Source organism: Notothenia coriiceps, unplaced genomic scaffold, assembly GCF_000735185.1.
Source record: "Notothenia coriiceps isolate Sejong01 unplaced genomic scaffold, NC01 NC01_scaffold00004073, whole genome shotgun sequence".
NCBI classification, from domain to species: Eukaryota; Metazoa; Chordata; class Actinopteri; order Perciformes; family Nototheniidae; genus Notothenia; species Notothenia coriiceps.
The window spans coordinates 74795-95570 of NW_011336774.1; the positions used below are offsets into that span (position 1 = coordinate 74795).

General features: G+C 41.5%; 1 protein-coding gene across 1 annotated transcript in view; it reads left to right on the forward strand.

Moving 5' to 3' along the window:
• Positions 1-4079: 4079 nt before the first annotated feature.
• Positions 4080-20776, forward strand: part of kirrel3b (kirre like nephrin family adhesion molecule 3b) — a 56514-nt gene continuing 39817 nt past the window's right edge. Inside the window, exons 1-2 of the mRNA XM_010767164.1 lie at positions 4080-4224; positions 9751-9900. Of these exons, the coding sequence (XP_010765466.1) occupies positions 4086-4224; positions 9751-9900 (289 nt within the window). The 5' untranslated portion in view covers positions 4080-4085. The remainder of the gene's footprint in view (positions 4225-9750; positions 9901-20776) is intronic.

Genomic DNA, 20776 nt, shown 5'->3' on the forward strand with positions numbered 1-20776 from the left:
AGGTGCCTAACTCTAACATAGACATTTTGATTATGAAAATAATGTTGAATCATGGGGTTGTCACTTTGGCAGGCGCGAAGTAGAGGGGTAGATCCGGGATGGGCACTCTTTTTTTGTTGCCCAACGATGTGATGCCAAGTGAAGGATAAATGTGGCAGATAAGATGGAGATGTATTTGGTGCAGAGGGGAAGGATGAATGGATATGGCCACCTTGATGTGAGCCCCAGCATTCTCAAACACATCACCTAATTTCTTTATTGCGGTGTCCCTTTAAAAGACTCAGCCAGGCTTTAAATTGAATGAAGGAGGTCACTTTTTAACTGCTCAAGTGACAAGTACAAGCTGGTGTCAATTACCTCTTTGATTCGTTCTATCACCGGTGTATTTTAATAGCCATTCTAGAATATCAGTCTTCTGGCAACATTACAGACTTTAAAGGAAATTGTGCTTTGATAATACTTAATATACTGCAGAGGTAGGATCCCTAATCAAGATAGTCTAAAGTGACATTCAAGGTCTAAAGCTGTGTCTTTAAGCATCAAAACCTGTTCTTAAGTGTCAGCCCTCTTCGTTGAGAACTCCATTTTGTGATCTCCATCTGAATTCAAATTAGCTGGCTTCTGTTACTCCATACAACCCATGTTTTTATGTTATGATTGTTTGTTTCCTATGCAAAGCAGCAAACTGGTTACTTACCACCACACATTTTTTGCTTTCGAGTATTTTTTGAAGGGTTATTCATTCTAGCCATTCAGTTGTGTCCTTCCATACTTTTAGTCTTGAGTATAGGTAAAGATTGTAATCCTGACATTTAAAAAATGCAGCTTGATTATGTCGTGAGTAGGAAAATGTTCACATATTTCAACACCATACCCGTAGCTTCAAACACACCATTTTTGTTAAAATACGTCCCTTACTGTAGCTCAAGCTGAAATCACCCAGGTGAAAATATCAGGTTTATTTCTTTAGACTTTGAAAACCCGTTAGTGCAGCAGAAGACATTATAAAACTTGGAGTCCTGTCCAATGTTCAAGATAAGTTATAAGTAATGGCTCGTGTGTTATTCAGTCGATTGCAGTTAATTAATGTCTTGAGGGGGCTGCTTGAGAAGTCAGATTTTGTTTACAACAGTTTCAGGGAATCAGCGAGAAGTCTTACTGCAAATGATGTGCTAAAATATGCCTCAATGCAAGACACATCATCAAGTTAAATGGCACCCAAGAATGTTCAATCTGATACCGTGATGCTCTGTGAATATGTAGCTGCGTAATAGGTAGCATATCTGAAAATGAAAATACATTTTTAACACATGAGGCAGAGAGTCCAGAGAACGGGTAACAGATCTAGGACAAAGGTAGGTTGTAGGAATTATGCAGCAACAAAGACATCCCTCCAATGTTAAATCAATTACAGCACAGGCTGAACCGTTTGATGTTATCAGTCATGACTGAGCCGATACAAGATTCCCTGGCATTTACATTGGTTTTCCTGAACATGCCAAGAGATCTCTCGAGTAGCTGTCTATATGTTAGCGTGCTTCATCTNGTGTGCCTTGGCAGTCTCAATGTTAAATCAATTACAGCACAGGCTGAACCGTTTGATGTTATCAGTCATGACTGAGCCGATACAAGATTCCCTGGCATTTACATTGGTTTTCCTGAACATGCCAAGAGATCTGTCGAGTAGCTGTCTATATGTTAGCGTGCTTCATCTCACTGCGTAGCGGAGTACAGCCAAGATAAGCTCCTCACGTGGGAACACAGTCAGTGCCGAACAAAGCTGTCTAGGTTTGAAGGGCAAAACATACTCTATGCTGAGATAAAGTGTCACCTAGCCAGCATTACCCGCAATATACATGCACACTTATGAAGGGCCTTGTTATACAGGCAGAAGCTGTTGAGTCTCAATATGATGCATTATATGCTTTGAGATGCAGGATGTTATTATTTCCCTGTTGTTGGTTTGGTAATAGATATATATTAAAATGTGGCAGGTGTGTGTGTTCCTACTGTGTGTAGTGCAGTGTTGGTGTGAGGACGGAGAGTGCATGAATCAATATGAAAACTTCTGCCTACATCTCTAACACGCTATCCATCACATGAAATTCAGTTCAAGGCTGACAAATGACTTGTGGGGATTCTAATGGCATTTTCCAACTGAATTAAAATCAGATTCTTGTATGACAACAATCTTTTTCTCTGGTGTGTTTTGAAACCGTAGAACAAAGCTAATCAATTTCCTTGTCTGTGATAGGATAAGTAATTTCCTTTGAATATAAAACCAAGCATACAAAGAGCTGCAAAAGATTAGTGCAATATGATACAAAGATGTTGTAAGATGAAAATACGCGTTCACATTCTCCGCTTTCTTTGTTCCGCTTGTTATTGTAATTCATTACATGTTATTCTTCTATCAGCTTTTTATTTGCATATGATTAAGTTTGAAAAAAAGCATAATAGTGTGTCTGTTGGTGCACATAGACAGAGAATAAGTTGCTCAAGAACGAGGCAGACATTCTGATCCCAGCAATGGATCTAAGAAGTTTAAAAAAAGAAACAGCTGCTCACAAAACTGTCTCAGTAGAGTGCGAGGCAGAAAGTGACACTTTTAAACCTTTGCTGCAGTTCACGCTCTCGAATCAGACTGCGCCTGCATGAATGCATGTCAGTGTGTATATGTGTGTGTAGGCTTTAGTTGACAGGCAGCCTGCCAGTGTTCCTAACTACACATCAGTACCACTCTGTACTCTTCACTCTGATCCACAGCACCACCCGCACCTCTTCACCAGCCACTGTACCCCTCCCCATTAACACACCCTCTGCGTCTAATGGAGTTCACTGCACACCACTTTCCGCCTGAACACACGGTGGAGGAGTGCAGCTAATAGCAGTTGCACAGTTGGAATACATGGGTGTGAGCTGGAGTTAATGTATGCCACAAAAGCAGTGTTGGCAGACACGATCGTGTTATCTGTGGTGGTGTGTAAGAGCACAGCCCATCTGTACAGTGACATCTTTCATAAATGAACCAAGCCGAGCTGTGACGGCTGTCTCTTTGCCCGTGCTTCAGTCCCGGCGCTGCGCTGACACCTCAGATTTGTGTACAGTATCTTGTTTCCCTATCATGAATAGTGAAAGAATGTGCCACGTTTGTATGTCACCCTTTAGGGTTCTTCCAACGTGAGTCTGACAAGAGGTTTGAGTGAAATTGGTCGAAATGCGTGCATATGGTGCACTTCGCTTCATTTTCCCATCATGCAACACTTGAAATGTTGAGAGCAGGTGTTTGTAAAGACACATTGATTCCCCTCCTTGGTCTTGAGTGATGTCCTTTTCCCCCCGTTATATTGAAATGGTGTAGTGATTTAAATGGGTCGAATCCATGTATGTATAAAGAGAACTGGATACAGCGTTGGTGATGTGGCCCCGTACGTTCCTATGAAAGTTACTCAGTGGTGCATGAAGCCAAAACAGCCTGGCACGAGAACAAAAGTATAACAATGTCATGGTGATCCTTCAGCAATCTGCCAGCGGTGTTCGGCATCCATTTGATCCATAGAGCATGGCACTTTCCTTTGACATCTTCAAGTCATCATTAAAAACTCACCCGTTCACCATGGCCTTTGACCCCTAACCCATCACAGTCCCCCTGATTCCACTCCTACTGCTATTTATGAAATGTTTTACTTTATTTTGTTTGTTTGTTTGTTTGTTCACCATGCAAAGCGGCCTTGGGTCCCTTGAAAGGTGCTATACAAATGTAATCTATTATTATTATTATTGTTATTATTATTATTATTATTCATAAAGCCACGCACCTAATCAATTCAGTCAATCATGGCCACCCTTGACTCTTAAATGGGATTTCAGCATATTTTACAACTTTTAAGACCTAATAATTTGAATAACGGATATGAAAGGGTTCATTCTAGGTGGTGAAAAATATATGGCAAACAACTGACACAAAAGTTGTAGTTCCAGTGTTTGGCCACTAGGGGAATGTGCTGCAGCATTAGCAATCTTCCTGAGGATTTTATCAAATCTAACTTGTCTCTTTTTCTTTGTTTTCCAAAGGTGCTGAGGCCATGTTTTCCCAGCAGCCCCAGGACTTAGTGGTGGTGGCAGGCCAGCCTGTGACGTTACCATGCACTATCCCCGGGTACCATGGCGTTGTCTTATGGATCAAAGATGGCCTGGCGCTGGGAGTTGGCAGAGACCTCGCTGGTGAGTAACAGCATTTATCACCTTAAGCATGTCCCCATTTATTTCTCCATCACCTTCAGTGTCCAATAATAAATGCACTGTCATATTCAAATGCCCACTTTTTGTTATCTACAGCCCTCAAATGTCACTTAATATATCACTCCCTAGATAGATAAAAAATGTCTAAAGACATAGTTAGACATATGACATTGGGAGTGTTATGTGAAACATCATGAGCTATATTCCAAAACTACAGAACAGAATGAAAAAATAATGTACGTCAATGTGTTTGATGCAGCGCTAAATCTGTTATATTTTGTTTGGCAGAGAAGCACAAAAATCGGAGTAAAATGTGAAATCAATAGTGGCACCGGTCTTTCTCTGATGCTTCAGGCTGCTAAATGGCTTTTTGAAGAGTAGCTGGCATCCTCTAATTACACCCCACCTCGTGTATAATTGCCTTAATTGTTTAATTTGGAGTCAAAGTGACTACTGCACTGTCATTTAGTAGCCTGTTGTTCCATCAGTAAAGACTTAATGTATATTCATGACCTTCACACATTTCAAAGAAACACATCACTCCTCTAAATAAACATTTACAACCTTTGAATCACTGAGCTATTGAAGGAGAAAATCCATAAAAGCGTAGTACCCATGCGTCATTTACTGAAATGATCATTAAATTCTTCCGAAAAAGAGATCCATTTGTACACAGCACTCAACACACAGTAGGATGCTTCACTCTTTAATGCCACAGCCTTTGTTGTTGAGCTTTTTAATTGCCTCACATACCAGCCGATTGTGACCCATAATGAAATCAAGAGTAATTGCAATTCAAGGCACACTCAAAATGACCAAACTGCAGCCGTTTCTTAAAAACATAGGTTTCTTTTGATCAGGAACGATTAGATCGGTATTTCAAGTGAGATCGGGGGTCTTCTACCCTCTGACCTTTTACAATCGCACAGTCGCCTATGCGGTGTGTAATTAAACCTCAGTGGCTGACAGTGCCCTAGTAAAGCCATCCTATTCCCTTTCCAGTTTCTTATCAGGCCCAGGGGAGACTGAAGGGTTGCAGTAAACAATGGTCCGGCAGTCTGCGAGTCTCCTTTGACAAAAAAAAAAGAGGCAGACAGGGAGAGTACTTATGATTGCTAGAGATAGAATGAGAGAGAGCGGAAGGAATAAAGACAGCATTTTCTTTAGGGTCAGAGCGTGGCAGAGATGTAGAGATGTTTTTATCCTCTTATATTTATTGATTTAACAAGACGAGACGATCAAGATGATTTCTCATTTCAACGTCGGCCAAACACAAAAGGATGGAATAAAACCAAGACAACATTGTGTTGCTACGGACAAGAAAATTAAAGTAGATCAACACGTCTTTGAAGAGTTTGACAGTAAGCAACAAGAATGCAGTGATCCTGACCTTTTCTTATTCTCCTCTTATTATTTGGTTGAATAATCGGGGGCACCGCGCAGAGTCAGGCTGATCCCTCTCCCTTACATCTTTTGAAAAAGTGCACTGGGTTTAGAATGAGGAGGAATAGCTGGCTGCCTTGAAAAGATAGGTAGCTAAAATCAACCCTATGATACGGACAGGGGGCTGAGTGCCTTCTATTGAGACGGATGACACTTGTTCTAAATAAGGCGCTCCACAGCTGTCCTTTTTATCACTGCCTACATAAACAAGCAATGCATGAGGCAGTAAACGAGTGAAGGCACATCCAATGCAACACGTACACAATGAAAGGAAAGTGGCAGCTGTATACATAAAAAAAGTGCGACGAATCAAATGTTGCGTGAAGCATTTCAATAACATAGGTCCGCTCGGCTGTTCATAGAAAGAAGCTGCGTCGGCAACGGTGTTCCACGCCCCGGGACCTGTGTCCATTCACAGGAAAAGTGATTAAACCAAGAGAACTCTTTCACCATTCAGTGCGAGGAATCACGGCACAAAAGCCAATGATTCCTATCTGTCCCCGCGTTGTTCTATTCATTCCCCTTTTGTGTCGTGCATTTCCACTCTAATTAAAGGAAAGCAAAGTAGCCCCACAACCGCTCAGAACATACCAATCAATGTCATGAATATGCATGGCGGGGGAACGTATCTGGTACGCATGGTGATGGTGCGAACAGACGAAGCAGCTTTCAGTTAATTCTCATGTGCACACGGTAAAGATGGAGAGAGAAGTGTTTGTTTACATAATGTCATGCACTTGGGATATAGGAATGAGCTCTTGAGAAGAGAATCTGTCAGTGAGCAGACCTTCACTGTCACTCTTACTTGAGAGCCATTTGAACACCGGTCACCTGTTCACAGCTGCAGCTAACCTATTTTTAGATATAATGTGTGAAACATGTTCTAGGTAAGTGCAATAAATCACTAGGCCTCAATTGTCTGTATACCTACATGCACACACACATGCACGTGCACCATTGATCCAGCCTCAAGACAAATCCATTCCCCTCTGATGGATTCATTACTCCTTAATGGGCCTATTTTACATTGTTTGCTTTGGGTAACACAATGTGTCTTTGAAATTCGCTGAGATCTAAGATCAATGGCCCTTCATAGGTGCACAGCACATGCGCAAAGGTGATCAGTCTTCATGCGTGCCAGAATAATTTTAATCATATTGACAAAAAGGTGTGAGCGTGTGGTAAGAGAAATACATCAACATTGCGTTTCCGTCGTTTGTAAATTAGATTGTAATATTCTTATCGATACTATCTGCCACAAATGCAAATTACTTTTCCGTTTGGATCCAGTTAATGCACAGAGATGAAATTGGAGCAGAGCCCATTTCCTCACACGGCGAAAGATGTTCTTAGTTTGCCAGAGGCACAGATGAGATAATTGGCCAGATCATCTGTTTGTGTTACATGGCTTATACCTTTCAACAATTAAAACAAGCAAAACAAAAGTGCATCTGACGTATTTTGTGTTTCTGGGGAACATGCAATGAGCTCTCGCTCGGTAGAATGGAGTCATCTCAAGGTCACAGCATTCATAATGTGCAATAATCATTACCCTTGTGATCCACAATGGCGCAATGGCATTATTGCTTTGAATCTCATCAATGAACATTGAGAACATTTAAGCAAAATGGTTCTCTCTGTGACCTTGTGCACATAATGTAATGTCCTCTATTTTAGGGCAGGATTCTAAACATAATAAAGCAGAAAGCATTGTTCACTCGATGGCTATTAAGTGTATTAATGGAAGCGTTCAGTTATGATCACGTCTATAATAACCCTGTGTATGATGTGAGCTACTGAAGCCCTTTTAGGCTAGGACATATTGCAGAGTACTGTGAAAATCAGAGAATGGAGACATTGGCCGCGTTCACACCAAGTACTTTGCCGTACTTAGTTCCCAGCACTTAGTTCCCAGCACTTAGTTCCCCGATGGAACTAAGAGCCTATCGCGTTCACACCGGAATAAGTTCGCTGAGGGAAGATTACGCAAATGAGCCGCTGACGTCACTTCGTCTTCTTCTGCTTTGGGTTTACTGGCAGGCCGCAAACCACTTCACGGCGTATACTGCCACCCGAAGTCCCCGGCCAGAAGTCCCCGGAGTTGGGGACTGGCCTTCCGAGTAAATCGCCAGAACGCCGACAGCTCCTCATCTCCACCGCTCCCATGTTTTCTTTTGTGTTGCCATAAGTTAGTCTCTCTGCGTTTGTGCGCTGGGCGAATGCTAATGCTAATAATGCTAATAATGCGAGGATAATAAAATGGCGGCTCTACAAAACATTTCAGAGTTTTACGGGGCGTGGTTTGCAAGTCGCCCAGCCAATCAGAACTGGGGCACTTTTTTTCCCCTAGGATAGTACCACCTCTCAGCAGGCACTAAAAATGGGAGTAAAAGTTCCCGGCACTAAGTACTCTTTTTGGTGTGAACGCGACATAAGGGGTACTAACGGAACTAAACGGGAAAAGTACTCCGGTGTGAACGCGCCTATGGTATCACCTGTCTGTCTTTCCCCTGAAACATCCCCTGCTGCAGCTTCCAACTCTCAGTCAGCTTTTTGCCTTCCTCTTTATTTTACCCACAGTTTTTGATGTGTATGTCTAGGCAGTTTTTTTGTATAGACCCTTAAGATTAAAGGCTACTCGTAGGAAGATGAAATGCAAAAGAGTGGCTTAATCGGCTGTAACTCACCCCACCAGCACAAAACGAGGCCCACTTCATGCTCTATTAAAGGCAACTGGATTCAATGAAGCAATAGCCGGTAATTGGACTTTGAGCATACGATGGGTTTTTGCAGAAAAAAACCTCAAGGATTTAAGAAACTGTTACAAGGCTGCCCAGTCTCTTATGTTCTTTGTGGGCGCTAACACATATAACCAGCTTGTCAAACCTTAACAGTGAAAGACTGGAGTGTTTGGGGATCTCTGAAGTGAACATGAGTCATTTGATAGCTGTTACTGGAATATCGATATTTTTCTCCCCAACATTTGCTGGCAGTGCCCCAACAGTTGGATGAATACTGACAGTCCTTTTTGAAAGGAGACGGCATGTGTCTAAAGTTTGACTTTTTCTTTTACAAAGCACACAGTTTAAATAAGGGATCATTAAAAGGCTGTCCTTGTTCTACTCTAAAAATGTCTCCAATCCTATCCTCTATCTTCATCATCGTTCAATTACTTAAGGAACGCTGGAGAAAAAAGCTTTTATTTTCTGGGAATATGTAACATTTTTTGGAGGACATATTTAATGACAGACATTCTCATTTCTTTGTACATACTGTATCACCAATAATTAGAAAGATGGAGTGAAAGAAAAAGAAAAGGGATCTTCGGAGACAAGCAATTCTAAAAGCATGAGAAATACCCCATAAAGCTCTCAAGTCAAACACACTCTTCTTCCTGCTTATTTGCCCCGGTGGAGGGACGCACTCCACAAGACACTCGCAATGCATATTTCGATAATAGTTAGGGGGATATCGTTAAAACTATCTCGCTTGACTTGTGTAAAATGCCCAGGTCTCTTGGAAATTGCTCTGCTTTCTTGCATTATTAAGCTATGAATCATTTCAGAGCAATGCTGAAACAACTCAAACTCTAGCTGTTCCTGTTTATGGCTGCAGTAAAACATCATTCTGCAGAATGCAGCCGCTCATTAGCATTGCCAGGAGTGCTTTAAAAAAAAAGTGATTATACTATTTGTGTATTAATCTTGTATGGGGATGCGTTGTGAATAAATTAGAAAATAAACAATCACAAATATGCTTACCTATTAAGTTAGTATACTCACCTAGTGAATGTTTGTATGTTGTGCTTATGCAGATGAAATTACACGCAAAAACTCATTCCAATATTGTGTGTTTCAATGTGTTTGCAAATTAAAATGTGTTTGCCAGTAAACATATACAACTTGATAGTAACATCCATGTTTTCATAAACTCTACTTGAGAGTACATCGAAGTTGTTGTGGTGTTTTGTTAATGCCATAATTGTGTAAAGCTTACAAATTTGGAAAATGAGTCATGTTTCGATTTTGGATGTGATTAAAATGAACAAATGTGTTTGCGCTGCAGGCTATCCTCGTTACACAGTGATTGGCGACCACGGTTCAGGAGAGCATCATTTGCGGATCCAGCGTGTGGAGCTGATGGATGACGCTGTGTTTGAGTGCCAGGCTGTCCAGGCTGCCATGAGGTCCAGTCCTGCTCGCCTCACTGTGCTCGGTGAGTCCACATCACACACACAGTCCAAACAACACTAATGTACCAGCGCCATCCACCCCCGATCCCTGAAGTGTAAAACAACTCATGGCAAAGGCTTCACTGGCGTCACTGACTTCTCACTCTCATTGACTATTGCATTATATTATTATATTATGATTATGCTACCAGAATCAATACGGAAAGCAGTGTTTTGTTTGATAGTGAATATAACGTCCAGGTGTTCTCAATGGAAACGGGAAAATAAGCAACTGTTCATGCCGAATCAACACTCTCCAGCCTAAACGCTGGACAGAAGTATTCAAAAGGCCGTAGCTGGAGTGGTGCTTCAGAACAATAAAAGTGTACAGTATGTGTCCTTGTTCGCTTTTCGATTGCACACCAAGTATCAATAGAGGCACACTGAAAACGCAGGTGTTCACATGCAGTCTTACTCAAAACATCATCAAATATCAAAAGTAGAACCTGAGAACAAAAGATGTGTTTTGTATCAAAACCATCAGAAAGGAATGAAAGCAATGCTAATGTTTCCAATTTGGCCGACAGTGTCAATAAGGTTTAACATTAGAGAACCCTTACTCTGTTCATTACCTTCCACTGCACACAGCCTCCATTTCATTATTACTACATGTTGATAGGTTACTGTTTCTTAATTCTACTTTATTGGGTTATCCATTTCTGCCTTACCAGGTAGAACAAGTGCAATGGTCGGCTAACGTCACTTGGGGCCCCGAAGCCTCCTGCTGCTTTCTGTCTTCTGCTGCCTCTCACAAGCGCCCTCACTGAAGGAGTGCTGAAAAAAAGGCCAGAGTCAATGACAATGAGCAGAAGAAAAGGGAAGAGGGATTGGGAGAAAGAAAAAGATTGGAGAGAGAGCGGCGTCTGCCATGCAGTAGCCTTGCCACGAGCGACTGATCCGCCCTATTGATCCAGCCTAATGAAAAGTGAAACTAACGATTTGTTGGGGAGAAGGCAGCAAGAGTAAAAAAAAGAGAGAGGGGAAGACAAATTGCAGCGTAACGTTTCTCTGGCGGCCAGGCCCCCTGCAAATGGATATGAGTGAATAATTATGGGTACTTCTACAGAGGGCTGGAAATGCTACTGCACTTTCCTTCCTTCCACTACTGTCCGTCTTTCAAAATACTCGTTGAAATCTTTCAAAGTTTGGCAGCTCTGACATCAAGCTTTCCAAGGAAACTTTGCCGCCTGATCAACCGCAGAAGAATTCATTGTGTGTGTTCCCGAGTTTTATTGAGCTATTTGGCAATGTATTTATCAGTTTATTGTGTTTTTTAGCTTACGCTTTTATCAGAAGCAACCTACCACGAGCGATTTGGGGTTAAGTATCTTGACTAAGGACATTTCACCATGTCAACTGCAGGGGGTGGGATTGAACTGCTGACCCTCTGATTGGTAGATGTTTATTACTCCACAGTCCCCAATCCCGCCATTAAACTAAATGCAACGACGTGTAGGATTCGACAATGGTGCTTAGTATCCTTGGGAGTTTTTTCTTACACATATATTTAATTCATCGAGGAGTGAACAGCTGCCATACAGCAGATGAAAATAATTCTTGATTTTGTTTCTTTAATCCCTTTGACACTGCGCTTTCCTGATTTGGCAAGCACTACTTTGACTACTCAAAGTAATTAAAACAAAGACACAAATTATTTTCAAATGCTTAACTTTGGACCGATAGCAATGTACAACATCAGGAAGTGCAGTAGTTGGCCTTACTCTATTTAGCTAACCAATCAGCAATGAGAAAGAGGAAGCCTTTTTGACCTATTTGGCTGATTGAGGGTGAACAAGTTCATCATTGCTCCCCATAATCCCAAATAGAAGGTGTTTGTTTAATCCCCTGCCGAGCTAGCTGACTCCTGAGTGCGCTGCCAGGAAGAACTGCAGGCTGACACACACACACAAGGTAATGGAGGAAATATATGCAAGGCCCTTGTCACTGCAAAATCCAAGCTGTCAATTACTTGCCAGTGGTGACAGAGTGTGTCTATCGACTTGGAAGACAGCTACGGCCCCACACCTATGGGTACACACCATAAACTGTATATATAAGTACACACACACACAAATACATATGCATATACACAATATGCTTAGCCTACACACCCACCGACCAGCGCGCACACACACACACACACACACACACACACACACACACACACACACACACACACACACACACACACACACACACACACACACACACGTACTGTATATACGCAGCCTCCCTTCTGACAGCAGAATAAATCTAAAACTCTCTCTTCCATCTTCCATAACTCAATAACAGCCCAAACTCCACCATGTGCCATATCGGAGGAACGTCTCTCCACTCGACTTTAATAGGCTCTGAAATAACATAACATAAATATTGACTAACACATAGACAAATGGCTTTATCACTGCCAAATAACCGATACTCTAACTTTTCTTTTTTGGTGATTTTGTTCAACTTTTAATTGAAAGGTGAAAAAGAAGCAGGAAAAAATAACCTGACCTGCTCATTAACAAAAAGAAAATCTGTAATAAGTAACAAAGGCTTTGGTTTTACTTTCATTAATTTCAGCCAATACTCAAAGTGCAAGAGTAATGCAATTAAAGAGAAAACAGTTAACACGTCTGCAAACAGGTTAAAAAGCTCAGGAAGGAGATTGGACGGTGAACTTCACCCTTCCAGGCGTTCTTTTCGTGGCTTGCAGGCTTACCCTTAGATGCCAAAGGAGAACCAAGGTCCTGTGAATTAGTTATGAAGGAAGGGAAAAGAGGGTTTCAGGTCCAAAAAAGCCCCCTGGGGCTAATTATATCCCTTGCAGCAAGTTGGCACTGCTCCAGACCTTTGCTCTAATCTTTCAACCTGAGGTTGGGGACCACTAGAACAAAGGGAAAGGAGATCACCGCGGTTTGATTTAGGTATTTGGCTGAAAAGCTACTCTGAGGTGTCTTGTCTTTTTCAAAAAGGAAAAGGTGTCATGATGAAGTGTGGTGCCATTTATGAACTCATTGGTGCATTGTAATGCTCATCAGGTATACTGTTCATCAGATATAAACACAACAGATAGTAAGTGGGCAAGATGACTCATTCTCAAGTAATGAATTAGAGCTGAACTGCTGTCACCATCATTTGAATGCAGGTAAACTCATTGACACTCATCTAAATGTTTCACTTTATCCTGATAGTGTTGGAAAGTGTTGCTTTCCAAAGGGCAAGTGTGGGTGATAAGCTTGGTTTATCTTCATATTGCATTTTTAATCAACTGTATAATTATAGCTCTCGGTTCCAGCTCTGCCCAGCACAGTGTCATGAAGGTCATTCTGCTGACCATGCTATTTAGATCAGCCAGAATCTGGGCAATGCTTTGAGAAGTTAAGCTTCCTTTCAGAAAACATAGAAGAATTACAATGCTTGACACTTGAGGAGAAAATATGTCACTAAAAGAAGAAAATAGGTTCTGAGATACCTGTATTTGAAGTATTCATTCCATAAAGACTTTGTAAATGTCATTACTGGGGCAGCATATAGCAAAATAAAAAACAGAATACAAGTGAAGTTTCAAATTCTCGCTGAAAAGATTGTCAATGTTTCAATTTGTTTTAATAACATACCTATACTGTGGAAGGTTCAGAGTCACACTCATAGAACAAAAGTATTGTTTACGTGTTTGTTCTCTTCCAAGAATGCAATTTTGTTAGCGTTACATTTAAACCCATGTTTGGTTCCTTAATACAATGAGGTGTATGAATAGTGGTGGCAGGGGTTAAAATGTAAAGACCCTCCACAAACATGCCTTCATAAACACAGTGCGTGATGCTCGTCTTTTGACAAATGTTATTGATGCCATTTGAATGAGTCATCTTGTGCAAAATCTGTGTTCCCGTCCCTGCAAGAGAATGTTTTTGGACACTTTTTTCAGCAACAATTTGTATGCACACAAAAGCCCAAGGGTATCTTTTGTTATTATCGTTCCAAATTGCCAAAGCTGAATCAGCCTTTTGTGTGGACAAGTCTGAATTCATTTGTTCCTCAAAGATCACTCTGGCATTCCTTTAGTAATGGGGGTGGACATTGAGGGCAGGGTTAAGAGTAAAATAAAAAAAAGAGCTACCGAGGGCTAACGAGTTGTTGTGCTGAAAAAAAAAAAAATGTGTTTAGTGTCAGGACTGACAAAATAATTATGAGTGCAATTGTTGGAAAAAAGCTTATGCAAAGAACACATTTTATGTTTATTATTATCGTTATATTGTTTTTATTTGTATGTGAGTGGAGTCAGTGTGCTGTTGAGTTGGGGTTAGGGTTTTGGGGAACGCAGCGTGGTGCACGGGCTCTCGGATAAATATTTTTTGTTTAAAAACCTATTTAAAAACTCCTGTAGTAAAACCAATACAGGTTTATAAAAGCCCTGTTTGGTCTGTGTTCATTTTTTTTAAATGAAATAAGCAGCGGCTGAAGCACAGAGCGTATGCAGCGGGGTTAAAACCTGTACTCCTGCCCCTAAGAGGGGGTCTCCCCCGGTGGGTTGTCCGAGGCTGTGTCCCACAACATCTGGTAAAAGACCTGGTATGTGGGTTAAAAACATCTGTCTAAAAGTACCGAGGTTGACTTTGTTTAAAATCGGCATGCAGGTCAAATGAGTCTGAACAAATGATAAATACATAGATAAAAGTGCTTAGTAGAATAAGTGCTTTTACAAATAAGTGCTGGTAATAAAAATCACATCAAACTAAATGTTACAATATGTAAAATATAAAACAAATATGTAGAATGTAAGATAAAGTACACACGGGTTAGTAGGCACACGGAGAGGGGAAATATCTTAAAATAAAGTCAACCACGTGTCCCCTAAAAGTGTTAAAAACCCAGGCCGAGGTCTAGAGAGGTGGTGCAGGTGAGACATGGACACGCCTCGGATGATGTTTAAAAAGACTTTATTAAAGGGCTTGTTTCAGGGTGTTTCCCTGCGGGGGGCTAGGTTAGGGTTAGGGTTGTGTGTCGTATCATTCACATACAGTCATTTGGGGTTTTCTTTATGTCATAATTTAGAAGTCCTACCATATCCCTCTTACTGAGTGGTGCTGTTGGCGTTGTGTGTGTAGCGCATGTGTACAATTTCAGACACACTCAAGAAAGAAGCTTTAAAGCCTCCCGTGTAAGTAACCAATTTGTCTCTTTCAAAAGTGAATTTAGGTCTAGCCAAGCATCTCAGCGGAAGCATAGTGAGAGATAAGGTGTCTTAAACGGCAGTCATTTTGGAAGAAAATATGACTTACGCTTAAATTGCGCTGCCTTTTCTGCCATTTTGTCTGAAAGAGAAGATGGAGAGATAAGTACATCTATGATATCAGAGTGGTTGTGAGCAGGTGCGTTATTATGGCAGACAGACTGTATGTAGGATATTTATTTAATCCTCGGTATTTCAACAGAAGGAGGAGAAATGACGCTGATACATCTGTGCTCTGCAAAACAACGCTACCAACTGTGTACAGGTGCTGAGCAGATCTGAACTCACACTACATTGTAAATAGTATTTTCTTCAGCTAACTGTAATTGTTCACGAAGAAATGATTGGCATCCGGGGAAAATGTAGAACCACAGGGGCTAATAATTGGCAGAACCTTGCAATAAGCGTTATTTTTGGAACCCGAATCCCAATTTCGCTGCCTCCCACCTTCACAGTCTCACACACACACACACATAGGTATATAGCGATATACTGTAACGCAGCCGGGTGGTGAGCGGTGATGTCAGCACCCTCCCAATCTGGGGAGAGCAGCTTCTCGGGCTGCACATGGCTGCGATGTGAAGGAGCAGGCTCTACATGTTCCTGACAGCTCTGGCATCTCCCCACTTCTCATCTTATCTTCATCCTTCCATCGCTCCACTTTATTTGGCACCGGTCATTCCGTAGATCATGACACCAACACTACCATAACATTGATGAAAGTGTTTTACTACACTCAAAATGGGTCTGTGTATACCCCAGCATTTAAATCATTCCATTCAATTCGATTAGCCATTTTTCCCACTACTTCCCTATGTGGTAGGATACACATACAAATCAGTACTCACATATTTTTTGTATACGTTTTGTACAGTCTGTCACTCTGTTTGTGATTGCCATCTGTGATCCAGTTTATGTTACGAATTTCTCTCACCTTTCTTTCATGTATTCACTCACACTCATCGTTCTTCATGTGTACATGTGTGTGCGACACATGGCTCAGGTATCGTCTGGCTTTCAAACAGATGTACACTGACAGCACTTGAAGAGGGCCGGTGATTTGGGCCAGTGAGCCACGCGTGTCTCTTGTATCCACCTGTGCTGGGTATTCGTCTACTCTCCTTTTTGTCTTTTTTCCCCCCCTGATCTATCTATCACAAACTCTGCAAGCTGTCGCAATGGGGGTGACAGGCGGCCCGTGCAGGCATTCTTCCGGAATAGACAGGCAAGTCAGGAAGCTCATTGTTGTTCAGGACACGTCTGCTGAAGCACAGCGCTATACAGCAGCTACACATTGCAAGCTTCCCCTTCCTTACACCATCCTGCCTCCTTGTGAGGAGCCCTATCTCATTCATTCACCTCCAAATTGCTTTTTTCTCCCCTTGCTCGTGCTCCTGGAAAGCCAGGATGCAGGTAGGATTTCATCTGATGCTTTCTAGAAGTTTCCCAAATATTGGTTTGGCATTGAAAACCCAGCAGGTCCACCATCAGTAACACATTTTTTTACCAGACTGAAGTGGATTTTTCAGCCAACTCCAGCGCATTATGTCACCGTCCCCTTACATAAGTTCAAGTTTTATGTTCAGTGTTTGGGGAATTCATATATATTAAGGCACAAGAGGCAGCTTTATGACCCCCAGGGTTTACACAGCTCCCTCTTGGAGGTGACAGACTTACGGCCTTGCACTGTTGAGTTAATTACACATCAATGTGCCTTGGTCCCATTTATGGATATGTTTGATTATGCAGTAAAAGTAAATGATCTCACTGCAATGAGGCTTTCTGACATCACTGTGTATTTTCTACTCTTTTTGTCTAAGGTGACCCAGGTGGGGTTTAAAATCAGATAGGGTTAGCATTCGTAGATTTCTACAAATACATAAACAAAGTTTTATCTTGGTGGAGATGACGGCCCTCCATAAAATGTAAGTAGCCTTTAAACTAAATTGTTGAATTACCCCTCAAAGGGATGAGGTTAACAGACCAATTGGATTTCTCCCTCAAACAAAGAAATGAATGCTTGGAGCTTTAAACCTACCGAAGTTGTGGGTCAAACCCAACAAACTCTATCAAGGATTAAAGTAATGAACTGGCATAAGGCCTTTTTAAGTCTTTAGTAAAACCACACATCTAACATCTTTGAATAATACAGACACGCAAGAAAAAACTCATTTGTGGCTGTTATCAGTTATCTTTGATTTGTATCAAACCTGTAATAACTGAAAAATGTCTGTGTGTGTGCGTTTGCATGCCGACGGTGTCTTTGCCCGTGCAGGAGAATGCAAATTTGTGAAAGTGTTGAAAGAGATTACATTATTATCCCCAAGAAGAAAGAGGAACAGGGTTTGCAGTGAGTCAGCCTGTAATTAAAGAGGAGCGATCAATCTGTACCAGTGACCACACTACTTATGCCAAGTCCATCGAATGGCTGCAGTAAAGAGCTAATTTAGAACCATTAGGGACTGCCGAGTTTGCAAACAGCCCAGTAATGATGATGGCTGATTCAAGTTCAAGGCTTGGCCTCTGTATTAACTGTCAGACCTGGCAGTCATAAGGCAGGATCAGTGGGAGATCTCAGATAAAGACTAAAATATCAATTTAACTGAGTTTTCCCTATTCATTCCTATTGAATAAATGTTGGGTTATCGGTCAAATCCTTCTATTCCCTCAGCAGGCATAAAGGCATTCACCTGCCAATACCCAGAGGATAAAGGTTTCCTATTTTACTCAAATATTGTTCTATTAAAGGTGGGGTAGGTAATTTTGGAGAAACCAGCTCGAGTGCGCTAGAATTTGAAAATACACAGCCGGGAAAAATCTGCCACTTCCTTACAGAGCCCCTCCTCCAACACACACGAACGCGCACATGACCAATGAGGGCACGAGATCAGTTTGTGCACAGATGGAAGGCTGACAGGCAGGTAGGCCATCCAGTTATTTTAGCCGGGCCGGCTCAGATGATTGGTCGTGCTTTTTACAGCGCTACGGCTTCCACAGATGACGTTTTTTTATGGATTTTTTGTCAAAGCACTTAAGATATTCATTGCTATCGGGATGTTAAGAGCATTCCATGGAATATAACAAAAAGTGTATCTCGAGCCGGTTTCTCAAACTTACCCCACCTTTAATGTGCAACCAATTTGCTTTCTTGTGACCGTTTTTTCAGTGCTCTTTAATGGTTGTTATTTCAAAAAGATGCCAATGGAGCACACGCTGAGAGCCTTGTGCTACTTTCACCAAAAAAACGATTTCAGTCAAGGCTGTCACAAACTGTATCCACATTGTCACCCTGCACATACAGTAAGACACAATAGTGGACAGCGAGATACAAAGGTATGTTTGCAGGATGGAGGTAGCAAGGCATGTCCATTATATTTCCTGTCTGTTCACCATTCAATCTCAGCGTGTTGCTGGCAGGTGGCCTTCCATAGGGACATGACCTGGACATGTAGCAGTGCTCTGTTTGGTCCGCCTTTGACCTCCCTGCCATGAAGCTCCACTATGCACACTATCATAAACTCGTCTTGCTCTGACATCTCTCAGTAGAGAAACATATCGGTGAATAATAGTAGACAACTGAGACTCTAAAGGTCAGATGGTGACTTACTGCAAACAGTGTGCAACGATGCAACCTTTCATCCACGCTCATTAGAGGTGTCAACTTCTGACCCTGTCACGCCTGTTCACAGACACCTATGTACTAATATGTGTGTAGGAGGAAGAGGAATATATCCCTTTAATTAAAAGATGACAGAGGCCTCAGCTTTCTCGTTCTCTGAGAGTTCTGAGCCTTGTAAGCAATACGATCACGTCAAGTCATTGTCCTATCAGTCCTTTCTAATCTCCCTCTCTCCATACAAAAAAAATATTTTGTGGCCGCCTTATGTGCGTGGCATTTAATTAATGTTTCAGTCTTGTGTGCAAGCACTGACAGCAAACCAATAACGCTGGATCTCTGCAATCAACTGTCTCAGTGCTTTCATTGAGCTTCCCATTTGGTTCATTCCCTTTATTGACAAATGTGAGAGCTGTTTGAGATTCCCGACTCACATTGCTTTTTACATGCCCCCTGTCTCATTTGCATACCATGCGGTAGTCTCTAAACTGAGCATAGGAATAAACTAATATGTTCTCCTTGACCTTGTTTCCAATTGCTGATAGAGGACCAGAAGGTGACCACATTCTCACAAAGAGTCTTTCTCATTGCCTACATCAGCACTCTGTTGTCTGATGGGATAGTGCTGACCTGAGATTCCTCTACCTCTCCCAGCCCTACGCATAATAATGACCACCAGATGAAAGGGAGCCTGCCAGAATTAACACTGCATTTCAAACACTTTTGTACCATAGTGTCTTCAGTGGGAATGTTCTTTAATATTGCAGAGCCACTGGTCCAGGTCAGAGTTATTAGTCTGTTCTAGTCAGATTCCAGACGTCATTGTGCCCACAGATGTCTGATCCAGTCCTTACTCATTGCAAATATGTGGCACTGTTGGTTGAGTCTGATAAATTGGACAAGCACATATTTTCCTTGTATTTTTATGTACAATTTTTGTAAGGCAAAATGATTAGTCATAAGTGCGAAAGACCAAAATGCCACTCCAGTGCACTAATCACCAACGCACTAAAATACTAAAATCAGCTTGTCTGTGACTAAAAGCTGGTGTGCAATGTTTCTAAAGGAGACCAATCTTAATGTGCTTCCATTTGTTCTGCGTGACATCACACATTATTTTGATCATACTGTATGGGCAATGGTCTTAAAGTTGAACTATATAACTATAACTATATGATAATGTCCTTAAAGGGAATTCAGTTTTCTGTGTCTGATATAAAACTTGAGGTGCTTAATCTTTTCTTAAACAAATTCACGGCAAATATAAATTGACAATGAGTTATGTCAAGTGATAACAATATGTAAATGAAGATGGACCAATGTAGAATACACAATTGTATCCGGCTCTACGCTTTCTTTCATGTCTGCCATAAGATTGCTCTTTTATACTTATTGTCTTTAAATGTATAAAACTGTTTCCCAATTACATTTCTCTCTGTTCTCGTTCATCTCAGTGCTGCTTGACAGCATGGATCCAACCCATAATAACCTTCTTTCCAATCATGATGCTTTGTGCAAGGGGAATATGGCAGCTGCCTGCAGCCTTTGATTTCATCTTGCCCCAGATCTGCATTGTAATGAGCACTCAGGTCAATCAATAATTCACTGCAGTTTCAGTTATAGAAATAGAAGAAGAAACAAACATCCAGATCAGCTCATGGGTAAGACAGGGAGAGGACTTTGATCAGTATCATTGAGAGGCTCATATTGCACTGTTGTGGTCCTTTCTTCTCTCTGTTGTCAAAGCTGAGAAGGGGAGAAATTGGCCAGTAAATGTACATCTGTGCATCTGAGGGGGGTTATACATAGACTGAGTCACATTTAATTCAGGCATTCCTGTGTGTATTGTGGCAAAATGTCTTCTTATTTGACTAATGGGAGAGCTGATTGGTATTTAGACAGTCCTGCTGTGACTTGTGTAAAGCTGTTATATAGCACCAATGCTGGTTTACGATTAAGCACAGGCTAAATCTGTTTCTTACTGTGAAGTCATTACCTTCACAGAATGTGTCACCATGTTTTTTTA